This window comes from Podarcis melisellensis (assembly GCF_964234715.1).
Source record: "Podarcis melisellensis genome assembly, chromosome: 3".
NCBI lineage: Eukaryota > Metazoa > Chordata > Lepidosauria > Squamata > Lacertidae > Podarcis > Podarcis melisellensis.
Genome location: NC_138530.1, coordinates 111,963,933 through 111,984,417, shown reverse-complemented (window position 1 = coordinate 111,984,417; position 20,485 = coordinate 111,963,933). Strand labels below are relative to the sequence as shown.

General features: G+C 43.6%; 1 protein-coding gene across 1 annotated transcript; it reads right to left on the bottom strand.

Moving 5' to 3' along the window:
* Window positions 1-665: 665 nt before the first annotated feature.
* On the bottom strand, window positions 666-16,353 carry LRRC63 (leucine rich repeat containing 63). Its single transcript, XM_081906297.1, has 10 exons — window positions 16,268-16,353; window positions 13,307-13,420; window positions 11,697-12,182; window positions 7,692-7,826; window positions 6,117-6,310; window positions 4,201-4,299; window positions 3,242-3,378; window positions 2,577-2,660; window positions 1,714-1,953; window positions 666-937 (listed from the first exon to the last, which is right to left on the bottom strand). Exons 2-10 carry the CDS (start codon window positions 13,389-13,391, stop codon window positions 739-741), a joined length of 1,659 nt encoding a protein of 552 aa, XP_081762423.1. The 5' UTR covers window positions 13,392-13,420; window positions 16,268-16,353; the 3' UTR covers window positions 666-738.
* Window positions 16,354-20,485: the final 4,132 nt, after the last annotated feature.

The following is a 20,485-nucleotide window of genomic DNA, read 5'->3' as shown; positions in this document are numbered from 1 at the left end:
AATCATGAGGCCAGTTCAGAAATGGAAGGATCCTTGATACACATGTGGTGGCATCGCAAATGGGCAAAAAAATACTGGGAGATTATTTATGAAGAACTTAAGAAAATGTTTAAATTTACATTTCCCAAAAAACCCGAAGCATTTTTATTGGCTATTATAGGTGAGGAGTTACCAAAGGAAGCTCACAATCTGTTTTTATATGCAACAGCAACTGCAGGAATAGGTTACGCAAAAAAAAAGGGGGGGGAAGAGGTCATCCCAACAAAAGATCAATGGCTGTACAAGTTGATAGAATTTTCAGAGCTTGCCACTATGACAGCTAAAATAAGAAATTTGGATGAGAGGAAAAGAAAGGGTGAGTGGGAATATCTTAGCGAACATTTTAAAAGATGTGACATTAAAACTGCTTTGCAAGTAGGGATGAATTTTTGAACAGCAGTTAACAAAAAAGAAAGAAAAAGAAGAAAAATGATAGAAGTATTGTAGGGAGGAACTAAATGAGTTGCAGCCAAATCTTGAATGCCGATATGGGATAAGTTGGGAAATCTACATGGGAAAATGTGAGACAAAAAAACTGTATGAAGTATAAAGTGGAAATGGAAATGGAAAAGTGTATAAACAATTAAATCAAAAAAGGAATCATCAGGCCAGGACACAGACCTGTGTACAGTGCAGTGCTTGGCACTTTATTCGACAGACTGCCAGTTCAGCTTCAGTCAGTTAAAATATTGACATCTATTACGCTGAAGCTGCAGCATCTGTAGCTGCAGCAGCTTCAGCAGCTGCCACAGCTGCAGCAACATAATTCGAATAGCAGGTTGGCGAGCAGGCACTAAAAAGATAAGGAAGCCTAAGCCCATAGACATTCCTAAAAATGCGAGGGAACTGAAGGCCTTTTCCATACAAGGGTCCTGTGCAGCAATCGCAGGCTTTAAAGCTAAAATGTGGAGAGAGAGAGAAAAATGTTAGGCGTTCTTTACACTTAACCTACTGAGAAAAGAATGTACAGTAGGACTGGCCAATGTGGGGCTACAACTCTAGCTCCTCCAGCCAGCATGGCAAGGTACCAAGGATGATGGGAATTGTAGTCTGAAACATCTGGCAGGCACCATGTTGTCTACCTATAGAGCAGAGCTTGCGCTTGAAACCCATTAGAAATATTCTACTTTTATTAATAAGTAGCATTTAGATGGTGCCTGTGGTCTTGAACATTCAGAAACACTGAGTCGCGCCCGACATTGCGGGGGCTGACGCCACACGTCTGATGTGCATGCACATGATGTCACACATGTTGCATGTGGCATGCATGATGACTCTGGCTTTGGGAGAGGCCAACCCAGTAGGCCCCACTGGTCCATGTGGAGTCTTCTGACTCTGCACTGCCCAGGGTGACATTCGGCCAGGTCTCCTCTGCCCCCTCAAGATTTGGGGGACTGAGCCCCGTCCCAGCAGACATTGTGGGGCGCTGTAAATGCCTTATCCCCATGGAGTTGGCGCACCTGTTCAAGACATTGCATGTACCTTACCCCCACTTTATAAAGGGGATGCCAATCTTTTTGGACCAGTGGGTGCTATTCCAGCACAGGGCTGTGGGAATCCATAAGGAAACCTTTTTGGTCACATAGTTATTGCAGGGGTTGGGGACTGACTGCTATTGCATCTAAAGTTTCCCTTAAAGCCTGTGGTTGTCATGGAGGTCCCCGCCTTACTTACTTGAGCAATATCTCGTGAATGTCCCTTGGGATCTTGCGATACACTCTCCAAAGGTTGTGTTTGGCAAAACAAAAGGCGGCCATGTCAGTGAGTCGTTGTGGTTCAAGGCGGCAGATTTCATCCCAGAAGTAGGTGTGCAAGAAGTTGTTTTCCACCTTAAGGCAGCTCAGCTTGAGCTTCAGCAGCCCGCAAGGCAAGACGTACAGTAGATTCCCTTCTACGTTCAGATATGTTAGGTTTCTAAAGGATCACAGACCAAAAGACATCCCACAGGTCACTTACATATGTCTCATCAACTTTAGAAGATGAAGAAGAGTTTGGATTTGATATCCCGCTTTATCACTACCCGAAGTAGTCTCAAAGTGGCTAACATTCTCCTTTCCCTTCTTCCCCCACAACAAATACTCTGTGAAGTAAGTGAGGCTGAGAGACTTCAGAGAAGTGTGACTGGCCCAAGGTCACCCAGCAGCTGCATGTGGAGGAGCAGGGAAGCGAACCCGGTTCACCAGATTACGAGTCTATTGCTCTTAACCACTACACCACACTACACCAAGCAGTTGACATCCCCAGCTGGTTCCTCACAACATTCCTCTTGAGTCCAACCAGTCCCTGACAATGGGTGTGTGAGTGAGGGTAAAACTAGCCTACTGTACGAAGGTAAAAGTCACGTTTGTTGCTCTACCTACTTTTGATTCTGGCTCTGCTCACCACAGGAATGTGGCCCCTAGAGCTTTGCCCAGAATGGAATGTGTCCCACTGCAATAAGAGCTGGTACAAGAATTTGTGCTTTGAAAATCTGATCAGGAAACCCCAGACAGTTGACACTAAAACAGTAGAAATCAGTTGGAGACTGAAATATATACCTGAGTTTTCCAATTTCATTAGGGATGCATTCAAGTTCATTGTAGGAAACATCGAGGCCCTGCAGATTGGGCAATGAAAATAGCCTGTAGAAAGAAAGCAAATACACACCATATCAAAGGCATATGAAACTCAGCACATCATTCACCTATTCAGCTGCTAATACATACTAAGTAATTCAGGAGGCCTAAAATTGCCACAGAAAGCCTCACAAAACCAAGAGACTACTTTCTTTGTCCTCCAATTTGTCACTATTGTAAAGACGGATTGTTTTGCACACAAAAAATGTGATAAAGATTATAGTTCCTAGAAATGGGCAGTTGTTGTTTTTTTAAGTGGGGAAGCGGTAAATAAAAGCAAAGAGACTGGTGGCATCTCAAATAATTTTGTTATGGTGAAAGCTTTTGTGGACGATAGTCTACTTTAGGTGCAAATAGACTGATGCACGTGGTTACATGTGAAGAAGTGGACTTTAGTGTGGGAGATTTGCAGTCAAATGCAAGTCAGTATGTGAAGGGGTTAAGGAGCATAGAGTTTTTAAAATGACTGGAGTAATCTCTGTGATGTCACAGAGTGCCCTAAGTGTGCTGGTGTTTATGAATCACACCGCTGTATTTTTCAGGTGATTTTTGTGCTTTTTGGGATATTAAAAGCACTACTACCGTACCCAGCTGGAAGAGTAGTCAGCAAATTGAAGGACATAACCAATAATTTAAGATTCTTCATTCGGCAGATATCTTCTGGGATGAATTTGATGGGGTTGTTTCGGAGCTTTAGCACTTCTAAGTGTTTAAGATAAAATACCTGTGGGATCAAAAAGAAAATTGAATGGGCGAATGCAATAAAATGAAGAAAAACTGGGGACAAAGCCAAGGCTGGGTGGTTGGTCTTCTAAGTGGAGGGCAAGGGTATTGAGAGACTTTGAGAGTGATAGGGGAACGGACAGCTTAGGAGGAAAGATAAGTAACCTTGGGTTGCATGTCACAAATAAACTATGGTTCTTTGTGAACGTTCAGTATGCTGGGGCATGTTGATAAAATTGCAGGTGCATAGCTTCTTTCCTTTTTTTTTAAAATAATATTTATTAAAAATTTTGTTTAAACAGTAAGAGAACATACAAAATAACATATGATTTTTCAATATCCACATTTCATTCACCTCATTGGACTTCCTCGCAACTCTCGTTCCTGCGTTCCAAAATCTCAAACTTTACCCAGCAATTTATTACCTTGTTTCAATTCTTATAATATAATTTCCCAATATTATATCCCTAATTTTAGATAATTTAGATCCCGACTTTTAAAAACTTAATTTTAACATAGTATTTATCCAAAATTTATCTTTTCTTTTGATTACATTTATCTTCATATTCCTTTTAACTAACTTATTGGTGCCGTATTGTTGCTAATCTTACATCTTTCTTAACATTCATACAATTTACAGCATAGCTTCTCTCCTATTGCTGCTGCTGCCAGAAAATGAGCCAAGATGGGATTAGAAGCCTCTCAGATAGCTGCCATCTCCCGTCAAAATGCCACGTAACGCATGGAAACATGTCTTCCCTGCTATTTGCATAAAAACAATGCAGGATTTTGTTTGTTTGTTATGTCCCACAGTCACACTTACCTCAGTAGGAAAGAAGTACAAGTAATTAAATGAGAGGTTAAGGTACAGCAAAAAGCCGGCCAAAGGTGAGAGGTCTGGAAGTTGAAACAGAAAAAATGCCTACGGAGAAAACATAGAAAGGGGGGGGGAACCCACATGAGATTTATATTTTCTATAAATAATCTGCGGTAAGAAAGAACTGCTTTCTTACAGAAGTTTACAGCAGCAACAGGGAACAGGCTAATACATGTCTATTTCCATCCCTGGAAACTGCTCTATACATTGGATGGAACAGTTTTGGAGGTATCTGCAGCATATTTGATTCAAAATAATATACACCTATGCTTTAAAAGCTATGGTTTTCCCAGTAGTGATGTATGGAAGTGAGAGCTGGACCATAAAGAAGGCTGATCGCCGAAGAATTGATGCTTTTGAATTCTGGTGCTGGAGGAGACTCTTGAGAGTCCCGTGGACTGCACGAAGATCCAACCTATCTATTCTGAAGAAAATCAGCCCTGAGTGCTCACTAGAAGGACAGATCCTGAAGCGGAGACTCCAATACTTTGGCCACCTCATGAGAAGAGAAGACTCCCTGGAAAAGACCCTGATGTTGGGAAAGATTGAGGGCACACAGAGAAGGGGACGACAGAGGACGAGATGGTTGGATAGTGTTCTTGAAGCTAGCAACATGAGTTTGACCAAACTGCGGGAGGCAGTGGAAGACAGGAGTGGCTGGCGTGCTCTGGTCCAGGGGGTCACAAAGAGTCGGACACGACTAAACAACAACAATGCTTAAAAAGATATGCTGGAATGCAGCCTATGGATGTACTATCTACCAGGGATTAGACCTTCCTTATCGGTGGAAACCTAGACAGCATCTTAAAAACTGCGGGAGGCAGTGGAAGACAGAAGTGCCTGGCGTTCTCTGGTCCATGGGGTCACGAAGAGTCGGACACGACTAAACGACTAAACAACAACAACATTGGTGCAAACCATGTTCAAACTGACAATGTGATCATGCACATTTGACTACTCATATACGGCCAACCCTGTTACTGAACGTAAAACGTTGATCTGAAGTGGTTTCAGAGATAAGACAGGCACTCGTAGTCTTGCACACACTACTTTACACAGTCTCTACGATAGGGATGGGGACTGTTTAGCCCTCCGGAGGTTGTTTGACTACAGCTTCCTTCTGCCCTGAGCACTGGTCTTTTGGGCAGGACTGATGGGATCTGGAGTTCGGCAACATCCGGAAGGTGCCAGGTCCCCACCCTGCTCTACAGACTTGGGAGTTCTGTGTGAACAGCACTTTTACTCTGAGTCTTTCTATAAAGAACAGGGTAAAGAAGTCTAAGGAACGCAGGTGGCGCTGTGGGTTAAACCACAGAGCCTAGGACTTGCTGATCAGAAGGTAGGTTGTTCGAATCCCTGCGACGGGGTGAGCTCCCATTGTTTGGTCCCTGCTCCTGCCAACCTAGCAGTTCGAAAGCACGTCAAAGTGCAAGTAGATAAATAGGGACCGCTCCGGCATTTCCGTGCGCTGCTCTGGTTTGCCAGAAGTGGCTTAGTCATGCTGGCCACATGACCTGGAAGCTGTACGCCGGCTCCCTCAGCCAATAAAGCGAGATGAGCGCCACAACCCCAGAGTCGGCCACAACTGGACCTAATGGTCAGGGATCCCTTTACCTTTAAAGAAGTCTAACAAATCACTCTGTAGCTCTGTGTAGCCTATAAGAGAACTATGGTGGTTTGTGGTTGATTGAGAAGACTTAGACTCAAATCCTCAGTGTACCATAGAGCTCCCAAGGTGACCTTTGGCTTAACTTCTCTTGGACTGTTATGGTGATAAAATGGAAATCCCATTGGAGGCCCCAGTAAGTGCCTCAGAGAAAAGACTGTCAAAGGCAACACAGCCACACTTTTAGGGAAATTACCTTAAGACTAAGCCCAGTTCTTCTATGCATTAGGCAAGAGAGTACTGCCATGTAAGCTGCTGACATCGATTCAGTCTCTTCCTCTTCTAGATTTAATTTCGGCTCGCTTCCCATACCCGAGATAAGTGAGTCATCATAATCCAGCTCGGGTTCATAATCCAGCTCAGGTTCTAGTTCTGGAATAAATCTCGCTCCTGCATATGTGGTGGGAATGCAAAATGGTTAACAAATTTTGGTTCCAGCTCACATACAATATCAAGGAAGTCATAAAACACGATAGGGATGCGTTTGATGGTTCAGCAATGTCTGAAACACCGCTTTGTCAAAACACTTGACCAGAGTGTGGTCCAAGGAAAGCCTAAATCTCAGAATTCTGATGCAGATTCGTTTACCTTCTTTGAACATATTGACAGGGAAGGCTCTTCCCATAACCCTCTAGCTCAGGGGTCGGCAAGGTTTATCTTGCCTGCGCCAGATTGGACCCACGGAGATCCCTTTGTGGGCCGGATCATGCATTCGCCTGTGATTTTCGGCGTCTGCACCAACTCTGGGGTTGCGGTGCTCATCTCGCTTTACTGGCCGAGGGAGCCAGTTTATCTACTTGCACTTTGACGTGTTTTCGAACTGCTAGGTTGGCAGGAGCAGGGACCGAGCAATGGGAGCTCACCCCGTCGCGGGGATTTGAACCGCCGACCTTCTGATTGGTAAGTCCTAGGCTCTGTATTCTGGGCATTTTGAAGCCATTGTTCTCGTCCTGGGTTTCCCCTCAGGGGAAAAACATGTGGAAATTTGGAAAGGAACTGAAATATATGGAAAACTTACTCTCTTACCAAACCTCATTATTTTACTGCTTTAGCAACATAAAGCTCATGATTTATTTCATTAATACAATTGTGTATGCTATGTTTAATGAAATAAATGTGCAGAACGTAAGCCGATGAGTATGGTTGTGGATGCCTGGACTTAGTAGAAAAAAGTATTGTGTCTTTACAGAGGGCTTGTGATGGAAAGTTTACTTCCCTACTAATTGGATTGCCTAGAACATTCACCCCCAAATTAAAGATTTGCATCTCACATTACATAAGAATGCAAGGACACACGGCATATATTTGAAAGCAGCTTATTTGCTAGATGCCATATAACTCTGTCTTGTTTGCAGCAGCAGCTGCAACCTTTAGTAAAATGCTTGTAGATTCTGAACTAGTGAATTGTCATGATGTTTAAAATTTGATTAAGACAGCTCACTGATCTATAGCTGTCAACCTTCCCTTTTTTGCTGGAAATTCCCTTATTCTAGCGCCGTTTCCCGCTGCTTCCCGCTGCTATCCCAGATTGTTAGATATCCCGTAGACTGTCCCCGGGACAGGTGAGGCTGCTGATCCCTTATTTTCAAATCTGAAAGTTGACAGCTATGCACTGATCACTTCTATCATCAACTGCTTCCAGTAAAGCTTGTTTCTTCCCTTATTTTATATTTGTGTGTGCGCTGCATGAAGGCTTTTAGATGAATAACAGTAACGGTTCTTTTTAAAGGACACACACACATACACACGAGTATATAAAAATGGTTTCTACCTGCATAAGTCACTCTTTTCTTTTTTTTCTGTTTTACCTCCTCAATAATCAATTCTTTTTCCTCTGCAGGGAAAGACAGTCTTTCTTCCAGTCTTTCCCCCAGTCTTTCCCCCAGTCTCTCCTCCAGTAACCTTTCTGAAAAACATCGTGAGTCAAGTTAGAGTGGATTCCATTTATATGGAGATAAATATCTTCAGATCTTCCCTTGCAAAACAACAGTGTCTCTTGGGATGTGCGTGTTGGTTGTTGTTTAGGCTTTTAAAACACTTGGGGGGTGGACTTCAGTGTTGCACTATTACAAATGTTCTTTGTGGTTCCCACATGGAATTATCCCCCCTACCATATGTTGTTCTGGGGTCTATCTTTAGGAAGCTTGGGTGTGGGGCAAACTCCATTATGGCGCAAGTGAAAGCCCTTGTCCAAGGTTTCTGCTAATGGAAGTTCCTAAGCTGAATCCCATATCCTCCAACATTCCTCCAATGAAAATAGGGACATCCTATTCTATTATTATTATGCCACCCATTAAATATTAAAAAACATCCCTATACAGGGCTGCCTTCAGATGTCTTCTAAAGGTTGTATAGTTAATTATAATTATAATTATAATTATAATTATAATTATAATTATAATTATAATTATACCCTGCCCATCTGGCTGGGTTTCCCCAGCCAATCTGGGTGGTTTCCAATAGAATATTAAAAACACAATAAAACATCAGACATCAAAAACCCTAAATATCTCCTTGTCTCGGGAGGGTCACATATTTCCATACCTTTCAACAGTTCTCCATTGAAAATAGGGACATTGTTGTAAGAAAAAACAGCTCTTTTATCCCTCTTTATCCAAGAGCCTATATAGTGTCCTTATGTAGGTTTTCTATTGGTAAAGGTAAAGGGACCCCTGACCATTAGATCCAGTCGTGGCCAACTCTGGGGTTGCGGCGCTCATCTCGCTTTACTGGCCGAGGGAGCCGCCGTACAGCTTCCGGGTCATGTGGCCAACATGACTAAGCCGCTTCTGGCAAACCAGAGCAGCACATGGAAATGCCGTTTACCTTCCCGCCAGAGCAGCACCTATTTATCTACTAGCACTTTGACGTGCTTTCAAACTGCTAGGTTGGCAGGAGCAGGGACCGAACAACAGGAGCTCACCCCGTCATGGGGATTCGAACCGCCGACCTTCTGATCGGCAAGTCCTAGGCTCTGTGGTTTAACTCACAGCGCCACCCACGTGGGTTTCTATTGGTAGGAGACAATAATAGAGACCAGCCAGAGAATATTGAGAAGCAAAGCAGCTAGTAAGCATAATCTTTATTAAACTATTGCAACAGGGTCCCCTGCTCACCCTATGCAGGGAGGGAGGAGAGGAACCCAGAACAGTGGTGTGCAAACTCTTATATAGACTTTTGAAATTGCCTACCCTGTAGCTCAAGACCACCCCCCAAAACATCATACATACATCACAGAAAGAGGTGGTCCCCAACAGAAATTTGAGTGTGTTGCTTCTCTCCTGTCTGCCAGGATACCTGATAATACCTTATTATTTGATTGCCTTTTCTGGGTAGCCTGCCCATTCCTTTGAGATGGTAAATACTTAGTTCCTGAATCTCTTACGCATATTGATAGTATGCTCAGCTTAATAGACTGTATTTACAGGGAGGTGTAAGCCCCTACAGTCCAAATACAATTTGAAAGCTATTCCCATTTCCTTCCTCCTTGCAGAGAAATATTTGAGGTCAATTTGAAAGAGTCAAAATGGCTTTAGGATTGTTCTCCTGTACTATTTCAGACACATGGTTTGTATACTTATGTATGTGTTTGCCTTGTAATTTTATGTAAAGGTAAAGGGACCCCTGACCACTAGGTCCAGTCGTGACCGACTCTGGGGTTGCGGCGCTCATCTCGCTTTATTGGCCGAGGGAACCGGCGTACAGCTTCCGGGTCATGTGGCCAGCATGACTAAGCCGCTTCTGGTGAGACCAGAGCAGTGCACGGAAACGCCGTTTACCTTCCCGCCGGAGCGGTACCTATTTATCTGCTTGCACTTTGATGTGCTTTTGAACTGCTAGGTTGGCAGGAGCAGGGACCGAGCAATGGGAGCTCACCCCGTCGCAGGGATTCGAACCGCCGACCCTCTGATCGGCAAGTCCTAGTCTCTATGGTTTAACCCACAGCGCCACCCACGTCCCATACGTTTATGTACATAAGACCTTAGAATTCCTATAACAGACATCTTATGGAAAAGCAGGACATTCTGGGATCAAATCAGAAACTGGGACATCTTCTGTAAATCTGGGACTGCCCCTGGAAAATAGGGACACTTGGAAAGTCTGAAATCCTGCTTTTTGTGTACCAAACTGAATGGATGTACCTTTCTATATTCTGCTACAGGGCAGGTTAATTTAAATCATCAGGAAAGAAGATTGAGGACTCAGCTATAACATTTTAAGTGCATTTTAAGTGCATTATACAAATGTGACACTAGATGGCACTGGTGAGCGTGCAGTTTTTTAAAAAAGCATTTTCAAAGCATTTTTAATATCTGTGTAGATCCAGCCTAATATTATAATGACTGTTCGCAGAGAATCCTCAGAGCACTAATACTTTTACTTCAGTGGAACAGTTGCTACAAGAGCTCAGACACCCTTCTCATCAGAGCTTATCTATTATTAGTGGTATTATTATTAATTAGATTTATGTACTGCCTATCATCATAAGAGCTCAGGGCGGTTCACAGAATAAAATACAGGATAAAAAGAATTAAATAAGTAAATCAAACCAGCAAAACAATAACCCCCCTCCCTTCATCCTGATTCCCACCCCTACTTTCCTTACATCTTTCTGTTCCACCAAACTCTTGATACAGACTTGCTACTAGGTCTCCCTGCCCTTGCAGACTCTGATTCCAATGTCTCTAATTTTTTTGTTCCTTTCCTATTTGCTGTAAGTGTTTGATGCTGCCTTAAAAGGGCAGCAGCCTCTTATCTCTACCCCCTTCAACAGCTCATTTTCCAAACAGGACGGAAAGCATTCTGACAATTCATCTTCTCCTCTTTGCTCTCTGGCTGCTCTCAGTTTTCCTCTTTCTGATTCCCCATCAAGCAGATTTATGGGTCCCAAGGGGATAGGAGAAGGCGGGGAAGTTCCACTGTGCCGCTAAAAGTCCTGGCATGCCTTCGGCTCAGCATTTCTGCTTTATCTCTGCACATTTTGAGGAGAGGCATGACCTCCGACTTGGCCTGGTTTATTGCTGGTGGAGTTTCTTACAGAGGTGTGAAACTATCTCTACTTCCTTTTCACAACTGATTTACATCACTGATCCTAAAATCAAGTTTTCCCCCTAGCACGTTACACCATTCATTTACGAAAGCGCATGCTATAGTCACTAAAAATGTTGATTTACAATTAAACAGACCTCATACAACCTATGATTACTTAAAAATGTTCGCTTTTACCATTCCGGAAAGTCCCATTTTGAACCTAATGGGATTTACGGTACTTTCCAGACTCCTTAGGGCTGCACTGTAAGAAATCTCCAAGTAGGAGATCTCTTACACACCTAATTGATTAGAGTTTTCATTACTACAGCAAGCTTGCATCGTTCGTTACCATGCTGAAAAACAGCAGAGTTTTGTGCTAAAATGTAGTCTGAATTGTGTGTGGGAAAGATTTAAACAGGAGTGTGTGTGTGTGTGTGTGTGTGTGTGTGTGTGTGTGTGTGTAGACTAAGTGGGGGATTTGAAGACCCTGAAAGTCCTGATCAAATCCAACGTAAGCGTGAAAATGTGCAGAGTTTTCCTTTTCACTTTTTAAAAAAAATATCAATTCTGACATTCTCTTAGAGTAAAATTCAGTGTTGCCACTCAAATTTTCAGCTATGCATTGGAGAACAGAAACAGACCTTTGGGGATGGCATTAATTGAAAACAGCAGAGAAAGAATATGCAGAAATGTGAGTGTGTAAAACAAGCCAGAATTCATAAAACTGTAGCATACAGTACTGTACCTAATTCCATTTGTCTCTCAGATTTTCTTGGTGGTTCAGGAAAAGGCAGATCTGCATTTGTGAGCAGTATAGAATGGAGTTCTCTTGGGCCTCTCCTTTCCTTAGCAATCAGCTCACTCGTGAGTGCTTCATAGTTAAGTCGAGAAATAATTGGCCTTGTAGTTTCAACGTCCAAGCATTTTACATGAAGAGTGGCGACTATAGCCAGACCTTTCAACATAAAATCTCTTCGTAAAAGCAGCCGGTAATCTCCTAAAAATGGCATTTGCATCCTTAAGGGTACACGACGTTTTTGCAATGGGAAGCTAGGAGGACCACTAGGGTGTGAAGGAATAATAAAGGTTCTCTCAATATTCGCTGGAACTTGGATTGCAGAACCAAAGTCCGGAAAACTCAAACAAATTGCTTGGCTCTTCTCAGGCAAATCAAGCTGGCCATAATCAGGGCCATGTTTTCCTTTGAATTTTGTATCTTCCTCATGAGCACCTGTAATGAAATAGGACAGTTGTACACAAAAAGAAAAGTCAGGCTATTTAAAGTGCAAATTAATGTTTCCTAAATAGAATTAACTCAGCCTTGGGTGTGGAGAGGGAATTTTGCTTCCTTATTAAAAAAAAGACAGTAATTTGCAATGCCTTTTGAAGAAGTGAAAAGCAGGGCTGGCCCAAGACATTTTGCTGCCTGAGGCAAACCAGAAAATGGCACCCTCTGGGAAATTGCAGTTTGTTAAGAGTGCTGGGTTAAACCATAGATATCAGGCTCGGGGACCAAATGCAACCGTCTAGGCCTCTGTCGGGGCTCAAGCCACTCTCTTCAGTCCTGCTTTTATATCCTCCAACATCCGGCTGATCCAATTTGGGATGCTTAATTTTTCCGGTCCCGAGCTGTCACAGGAGCTGGCAAGCTTGGACCAGAGCATGAGACCAGAAAACAAACATTTTTTATTTTTGTCCAGTGCTGTGACGCAAGACCAGAAAATGAGCACTTTTGGGTTCAGTGCTCTGGCACGAGCCCGCTAACTTGCACCAGAGTGCTGAACCCAAAAATGGGACATTCTAGGATTCAGTCAGAAGCAGGGATGGCTTCTGTAATTCCGGGATGTCCCACTTAAATCGGGACAGTTGAGCAGTATGTGCTTTGTGCCTTCCTTGAGTGTTTTTGGAGAGAAGGCACTATAGTGGTGGGAGAATTCTCTTCTCAGACACCCCTCCCTCCATACTAAGAAATGAGCTCCACTGATCACAGTGGACTCATTCTTGGCATAGATGCCCAGAAGAGCACTGCCCAAGTTTCAAGTTGTAAACCAGTGAATAAAAGGTAAAGGGACCCCTGACCATTAGGTCCAGTCGTGGCCGACTCTGGGGTTGCGGCGCGTACCTATTTATCTACTTGCACTTTGACATGCTTTCGAACTGCTAGGTTGGCAGGAGCAGGGACCAAGCAATGGGAGCTCACCCCGTTGCGGGGATTCTAACTGCCGACCTTCTGATTGGCAAGTCCTAGGCTCTGTGGTTTAACCCACAGCGCCACCCGCGTCCCATAAACCATTGAATAGACCATGGTTAATCAATGGTATGCCCAATCCCAGGTTACCCATTGGGCCACATTACCTTTTCGGCCTTTTCTGCTTGGTCCAGCCCGTTCAGTCTTCCCCTTTGGGGACAAAGGTCTCCGAAGCAGCTTAGGTTCAGACATGGACCTGGATTTATAATCCTGTTATAAAACTGCGTGAGAAACGTGAGTGTACTTTGTTCTTAAAAATGAGAATGCAGAGACACAAAAGCTTAGTTTTCTTCAAACATTCTGTACTCAGTACCCCTCCAAATTTTCTTCCTTATAGGACACATGTCCACAACTTTCAACCTAGCACCAAATTATTATTATTATTATTATTTTAAAAAAACCTTAGCATCAACTATCTGCTGCATGGACACTCTTTGACACAGCTGTATCCAAATCCCTGGAGCACTTGCACAGAAAAATTGGGGTGAAACTTTAGATTGGTTTAAAATAATTCTCTGTGTGTGAGAGAGAATGTAAAATCATCAAACATGAGAGTCGGAAGGGATCCTGCCCACAGCCGCCCCGGGTGGACTCGAACCACCAATTTTCTAGTTAACAGCCAGATGTGCTGATCCCTTGTGCCACTGGTGTTTTCATTCCTCCACCCTGAACTGGCAGGATATGTCCCCCAATTTCATTCTTCCAGTGTGAACAACCATTCTATCCTTTAGAAGTAACCCCAGTGCGTGCAGCATGGAAGTTACATTGACAAATATATTGTTCAATGCTTTGAACTGCAACTGCAAACTTGTTACCTTCTTTTTTTAAAAAAAAAATCCCTGCAGCAGTTGCACATCTTATTGTAGGCATGCAAGTTCCATTTTACTGTAGTGTCAGCTGATGATATCGCTCCCCAAATCAACACAGATTCTGGAAACTTCACACTGGACTTCAAGCATCTGGCATTGTGTGCCTCCCCATTCTTCCTCCAGACTCTGGGTCCTTGGTTTCCAAATGAGATGCAAAAGCTGCTCTCATCAGAAAAGATTTGGGGAGCCATGTCATCAGCTGATGTTGGTCCACTGTGTTTCATTAAGTCCAGGGTCAACACAGCCGTCTACCAGGAGATTTTGGAGCACTTCATGCTTCCTTCTGCAGACGATCTTTATGGGGATGCTGACTTCATTTTCCAGCGGGACTTTGGCACCTGCCCACACTACCAAAAGTACCAAAACCTGGTCCAACGCCCATGGGATTACTGTGCTTGATTGGCCAGCAAACTCGCCTGACCTGTCTATGGGGCATTGCCAAGCGAAAAACGAGAGACATGAGACCAAGCAATGCAGAAGAGCTGAATGCTGCTATTGAAGCATCCTGGTCTTCCATAACACCTCAGCAGTGCCACAGGCTGATAGCATCCACGCCACGCCACACTGAGGCAGTAATTGATGCAAAAGGGGCCCAAACCAAGTACTGAGTACATATGCATGCTTCTACTTCTCAGAGGTCCAATATTGCTCTATTTGCAGTCCTTGTTTTGCTGATTTCATTTAATATTCTAATTTTCTGAGATTGTTAATTTGGGGTTTTCATCAGCTGTATGCCATGATCATCACAATTATAACAAATAAAGGCTTGACATATCTCGCTTTGCATGTCATGAGTCTATCTCATATATTAGTTTCACCTTTTAAGTTGAATTACTGAAATAAATGAACTTTTCCATGATATTCTAATTTTCTGAGTTTCACCTGTGTATCCTTAGCTCCCAGAGTTCAGGATTAATTAATGGACCAAAGGATGTAATTTGAAAATGAAATGGGCTGATTTTCTCAGCTGGTCCTTCCAAGGCTTGTGTTTGCAATGCAGGTTTTGCAGTGAGAAGATTGTAATGTTTGCATATGCTTGGAGATGACTCTAGATTCCCTGTTGCTCGAATTAGCAGCTCATCACAGATGCTAAATGCAGGTTAGCTTTTATATATCCATCTATTTCAGAGCACATACCCATCTGAAGAAAATCCATTCAAGTTTTGAGGCAGTTCTGCTGAGAAACGCTTCTGTACATCTGTACATTTGGATGTGCCTATTATGTTAATTATGTATAGTGTGTTTCTGTAAAACAGTGATATGTAACCTGTGGTTCTTCAGCTGCAACTGGACTCCAACTCAGCAAGCATGACCAGTGGCCAGAGATTATGTAGTCAAATGGCATCTGAAAGGCCAGAAGTTCTCTATTCAGGCTTTGTAAAGGCTGCTTGGCAGGCTGATATTCTGAATACTCAATTTCAACAAATTCTCATATTTTGTTTATTGTGCATGGTGGTCAACCAACGTGTCAGTCAACTCATAATAATTTGCCCTAAGTTGATATTGTGCATCAACCTACAGCTACCTTGCCTTAGGAAGCCTATACAACTAGTCTGTTTCAAGCTTTTCCAACTGTAAGAATAGTAACTTACACAGCTGCTCATGTACCGTATTTTTCGCTCTATAGGACGCACCCAACCATAGGACGCACCTTGTTTTAGAGGGGGAGAAGAAACGGAGCCCCTTCCATTTCTCCTGCCGCTTCCCTGAAGGGGCGCTGTGCAGAGAGGGGGATTTTTTTTTTCTTGTTCTCCCCCTCTAAAACAAGATGTGTTCTGTGTGTTCAAGGTGTGTTCACACGAAGCCTCTGGAGTGCAGCGGGAGCAAGACTCTCCTGGCTTCAGCGAAAGGAACCTGAAGCCTCCAGAACGCAGCGGGAACTCGCGCTGTGCTCCGAAGGCTTCAGGTGGCTATCCCTGAAGCCTGGAGAGCGAGAGGGGTCGGTGTGCACCGACCCCTCTTGCTCTCCAGGCTTCAGCGAAAGCAACGCGAAGCCTCCGGAGCGCGGAGGGAGCGCTCCCTCTGCTTCTCGGAGGCTTCGCGTTGCTATCGCTGAAGCCAAGGAGCCTGCATTCGCTCCATAGGACGCACACACATTTCCCCTTAATTTTTGGAGGGGGAAAAGTGCGTCCTATAGAGCGAAAAATACGGTAATTAACTTGTTAATGACCTCTTGGCTGCCATTTTTGCTTTTCTTACCATGGCCAAGACATAGATGTTTTGCTGGACTCACTGGACCTGTCAGAGACACCCCCTGAGGAAGCTCACTTGGCATCCTTGGAGACGAGTCCTAACAAACAAGGTGGGAGATGCCTTCTGATTGGCTAGAGAATGACCATTCCATTCTACAAAGGGCTACAAGGGGAGGGATCAATACGATTGACGGAGGAACCATCCTATGCTGAGGAATGGTTTGTCACTACTTGTAAGAGATGGCACAGCTGGGGTTCATTAGCAGTCAAGAGATTTGACGGGGCCACTGGCTCAAACCCGGACAACCTGTGGTACAGTGAAGGCAAGGTACAGAGAATGTGCATGTGCAGGGACTGGGTAAGTGAAGCCAACAGCCAGTACAATTTGTAGGAGTGACAAACTATGGCAGAGGGAAGCATGTTTCTCACAACAAGTCACAGCCTGCCATAGTAAACACAACTACCACTGGCCTTTAACAAAATAAATAAATTGCCAACTGGTGTAGAAAACTGAACTTACAGTCGGAAAAACTGAACGTTTTGGCAGGTTTGTCCAACTCTACTGGTGAAGGTGCGGCAGAGCTCGATTCTTCCTTTGTGTGCTATAGAAAGGCAGTGGTTTACTGCAGGAGGGACAGAATTCTCTAACCCTCCTCTGCCAGCCACTCCCCCGCTCCCAGGGTAGTACGGTAGTTTTTGTGGGTTCATCTACAAGGCTGGATGATAACATAGTTTTAAATATCACTGCTGAAAAACTTCAGTCTGGTTCCCTTCTCATGAGTTTATTCTTTAAGTATTTAAAGAAACTTGCATTTATTCCAACAAATTTGCCAGACTGAAAGCTCATTGAATACCGTATTTTTTGCTCTACAAGACTCACTTTTTACCTCCTAAAAAGTAAGGGGAAATGTGTGTGCATCTTATGGAGCGAATGCAGGCTTCCCAACTATCCCAGGAGCCAGAACAGCAAGAGGTATTGCCGCTTTCACTGCGCAGTGATCCCTCTTGCTGTTCTGGCTTCTGAGATTCCGAATATTTTTTTTCTTGTTTTCCTCCTCCAAAAACTAGGTGCGTCTTGTGGTCTGGTGCGTCTTATAGAGTGAAAAATACAGTACTTCTTTCCAGAGGGACGGCAGCCAACACAATAGCAGCTACAGTGAACCTTCGGCTCCAAAGTTCCTTTACTCATATGCCTTAACCCTACATAACATTTGAACAAGGCTAATTGAATTTATTTATACCCAGTCTCTCCCACACCCTGAGATCTATCTTCCTTCTTCATTTCAGTCTGGGAATGAATCATGCATGACAGGAGAGAGAGTGAGAGTGAGAGAGAGAGTAAATAAATGCACAGCCAAGTTTAGTAGTACAAATATTATGTTTCACATGCAGTAAGGGGACTCAGGTCTGTAGAGGGTGTGTATGAACCAGATACTCAAACTACATGTTACTTTAAATGCATTTTAAAAACCCCTTTTCCAAATCAGTCAGAGCGGTCCTAATCCAAACACACAACTTTTCCTGCTGAAAATTAACACACACACACACAGGCGTAGCCGGGGGGTAGCCCCAATAAATAAAAATCAATAAAATGCATAGCTAACTGAGATTCTGCCCCCCCCCAAATGTCTGCACGCCCCCCAGCAAAAATCCTGGCTACACACACACACACAGTTTGCTGTTACAGTGGTACCTCGGGTTACATACGTTTCAGGTTACATACGCTTCAGGTTACAGAATCCGCTAACCTAGAAATAGTGCTTCAGGTTAAGAACTTTGCTTCAGGATGAGAACAGAAATTGTACTCTGGTGGCGCAGCAGCAGCAGCAGGTGGCCCCATTAGCTAAAGTGATGCTTCAGGTTAAGAACAGTTTCAGGTTAAGTACGGACCTCCGGAACGAATTAAGTACTTAACCCGAGGTACCACTGTATTAGCATCTTTCGGAGCAAATAACTGGCTAGCATGATTTTCAGCTGGAGACCAGCCTGGTGCAAAAAGGTTAAACCTCTCCTCTGCCCTGCTCGATTTCACTGCATTTTGGGCAGGGTGTGGTGCGAGGCTGCTTTTAGTTGTACAAAATCCCGAGCACAGAACTGAAAGACGTATTTATAGTAAATGGGTGGTTTGATCCTCCCTCCTGCTGCTTATTCCATGAATCTGATCTATCAAGGCCAGGAGCATCTGAGCTTAGGATGGACATCAGCATAGGAATGCAGGTTGTAAACCCAACCCATCACAAGACTTGTGCCAGATATGTGCAGTTTTGTTAATTCTGGCACAAGCGCAAAGTTTGCTGCTGCTGTCATTTTTAGGTTTATTAGTGGTTAGGTCTTAAAGAGGTGCTCTTCTCAGCTCCACCGTGTATAACGAACAAACAAGGTCTGGGTTCTACACATGGCTTTCCCTTTCCCTCGTTCATATCTGTGAAAGAGCAACCAGGTCACATTAATTGACAGCACACCCTTCAACATCCTCAGGTGAAAATAGGGACATTTATCACTCCCCTGCAACTGACCCTTCTCAACCCTCCATTTTTGTCTTTCAGGTTACTGTGGCTACAATGCCTAGATATTTACTTACCGTATTTTTCGCCCTATAGGGCACACTGGCCCATAGCACCTCCTTTTTTTGGGGGGGAAATGAATAAAAAAAAAATATTTCCCACCCCAAGCCTTGCGAGCCCGGCGGCAACTCCCCCCGGGCGCGCAAGGCTTGTGGACACCTGCGCGAAGCACGGGGCGTCCGCCGGAGGGCGCCCCGTGCTTCGCGCTGCAGGCTGCTGCCTGCAAGCCTTGCGAGTCCGTGGGAACTCACAACCCCTCTCGCTCTCCAGGCTTCAGCGAAAGCCTGCATTCGCCCCATAGGACGCACACACATTTCCCCTTCATTTTTGGAGGGGAAAAAGTGCGTCCTATAGGGTGAAAATACGGTACTTGGGAGAAAGTTCAATTGAACTCCATTAGACTTCTGAGTAGACACGTATAGGATTGTACTGCTGGTGTATTTGGGTAGAAATTACCGTACTTTTCCGCGTATAAGACTAGGTTTTTTTCTTTTAAAATTAGCTTTACAATTTGCCCTCGTCTTATACATGGGTAGTGCAGAGGGGGATTGGGTGACTGGTTGCAGCCGCAAGATTTTCAGCAGCAATAATGCAGGTGATTGGTGGCTGTGTGAAAGGCTGTTTGCGATTGGCTGGCTCTGTGGCAATAGCGCGGTCGATTGACAGCTGCAGGTGAGTGATTTTCGACAATCCCCTCCCCCACCCAAAAAAAGCTCAAAAATTGTGGGCAATCCACTCCAAAAAAAAAGCTCAACACTCAACAACTCTTGGCCAGCTCCCCCCATTTTCTTAAATCGGAGTCCCCAAAAATAGGAGGCGTCTTATACATGGGGGCGTCTTATAGATGGAAAACGGAAAACTACAATTATTTATTTTGACCTAATAATTGAAAGTGGTGGATGCTTGGCACAACCCTAAATTCACATAGGCTCCAAGCATGATTTGCTTTGTCCATAGAAAACAGCTGAGTTGGTAGCCTAAAACAATATAAAGTCTTTATTGTCAGACTACAGTCTCCATTCAAGCTTAAAAATAGACTTTTTCTGTTTTTATATAAAATATCTGCTTTACTTTGGGTCTTATGACCTTTATCCAGGACAAATAAAAGATGTAGAAACGTAAGAAATCTTATAAACATTGCATGTCACTACAATATATTTTTTTGCATATCACAGATATGGCAATCATCTGAACAAACACTGAGCTTGTTAATTATATCCCAGCATTGTAAAACAATCTGCTACTGTTCAACCATGCAGTAACACACTTAAGAGGAAGAACGAATTCCATTACAGTAGATGCTATCTTAAAAAGCTATGAGGGCCTATCATTTAAATACAGTACTACAAAATTATATGCTTTATTCACTTTCTTGTTCTTCACATTCAGTATCCCAGCTCCACTTCCCCAAAGTACATGACCCCATTCAAAACCTACCAAAAATATCTGTAACAATTTTTTTAAAAATCGTTTCTGCACCGCAAACAAAATATGAATAAATAGGTTCAATTAACACTTGAGAAAGTACAAATAAGACTCTTGTGGCACATGAAAGACTAACGGCACAATCCTAACCATATCTGCTTAGAAAAGTAGGTCCCATTGAATTAGGTGGGGCTTACTCGCAAGTAAGTAGGGTTAGGACTGCAGCTTAATAGATT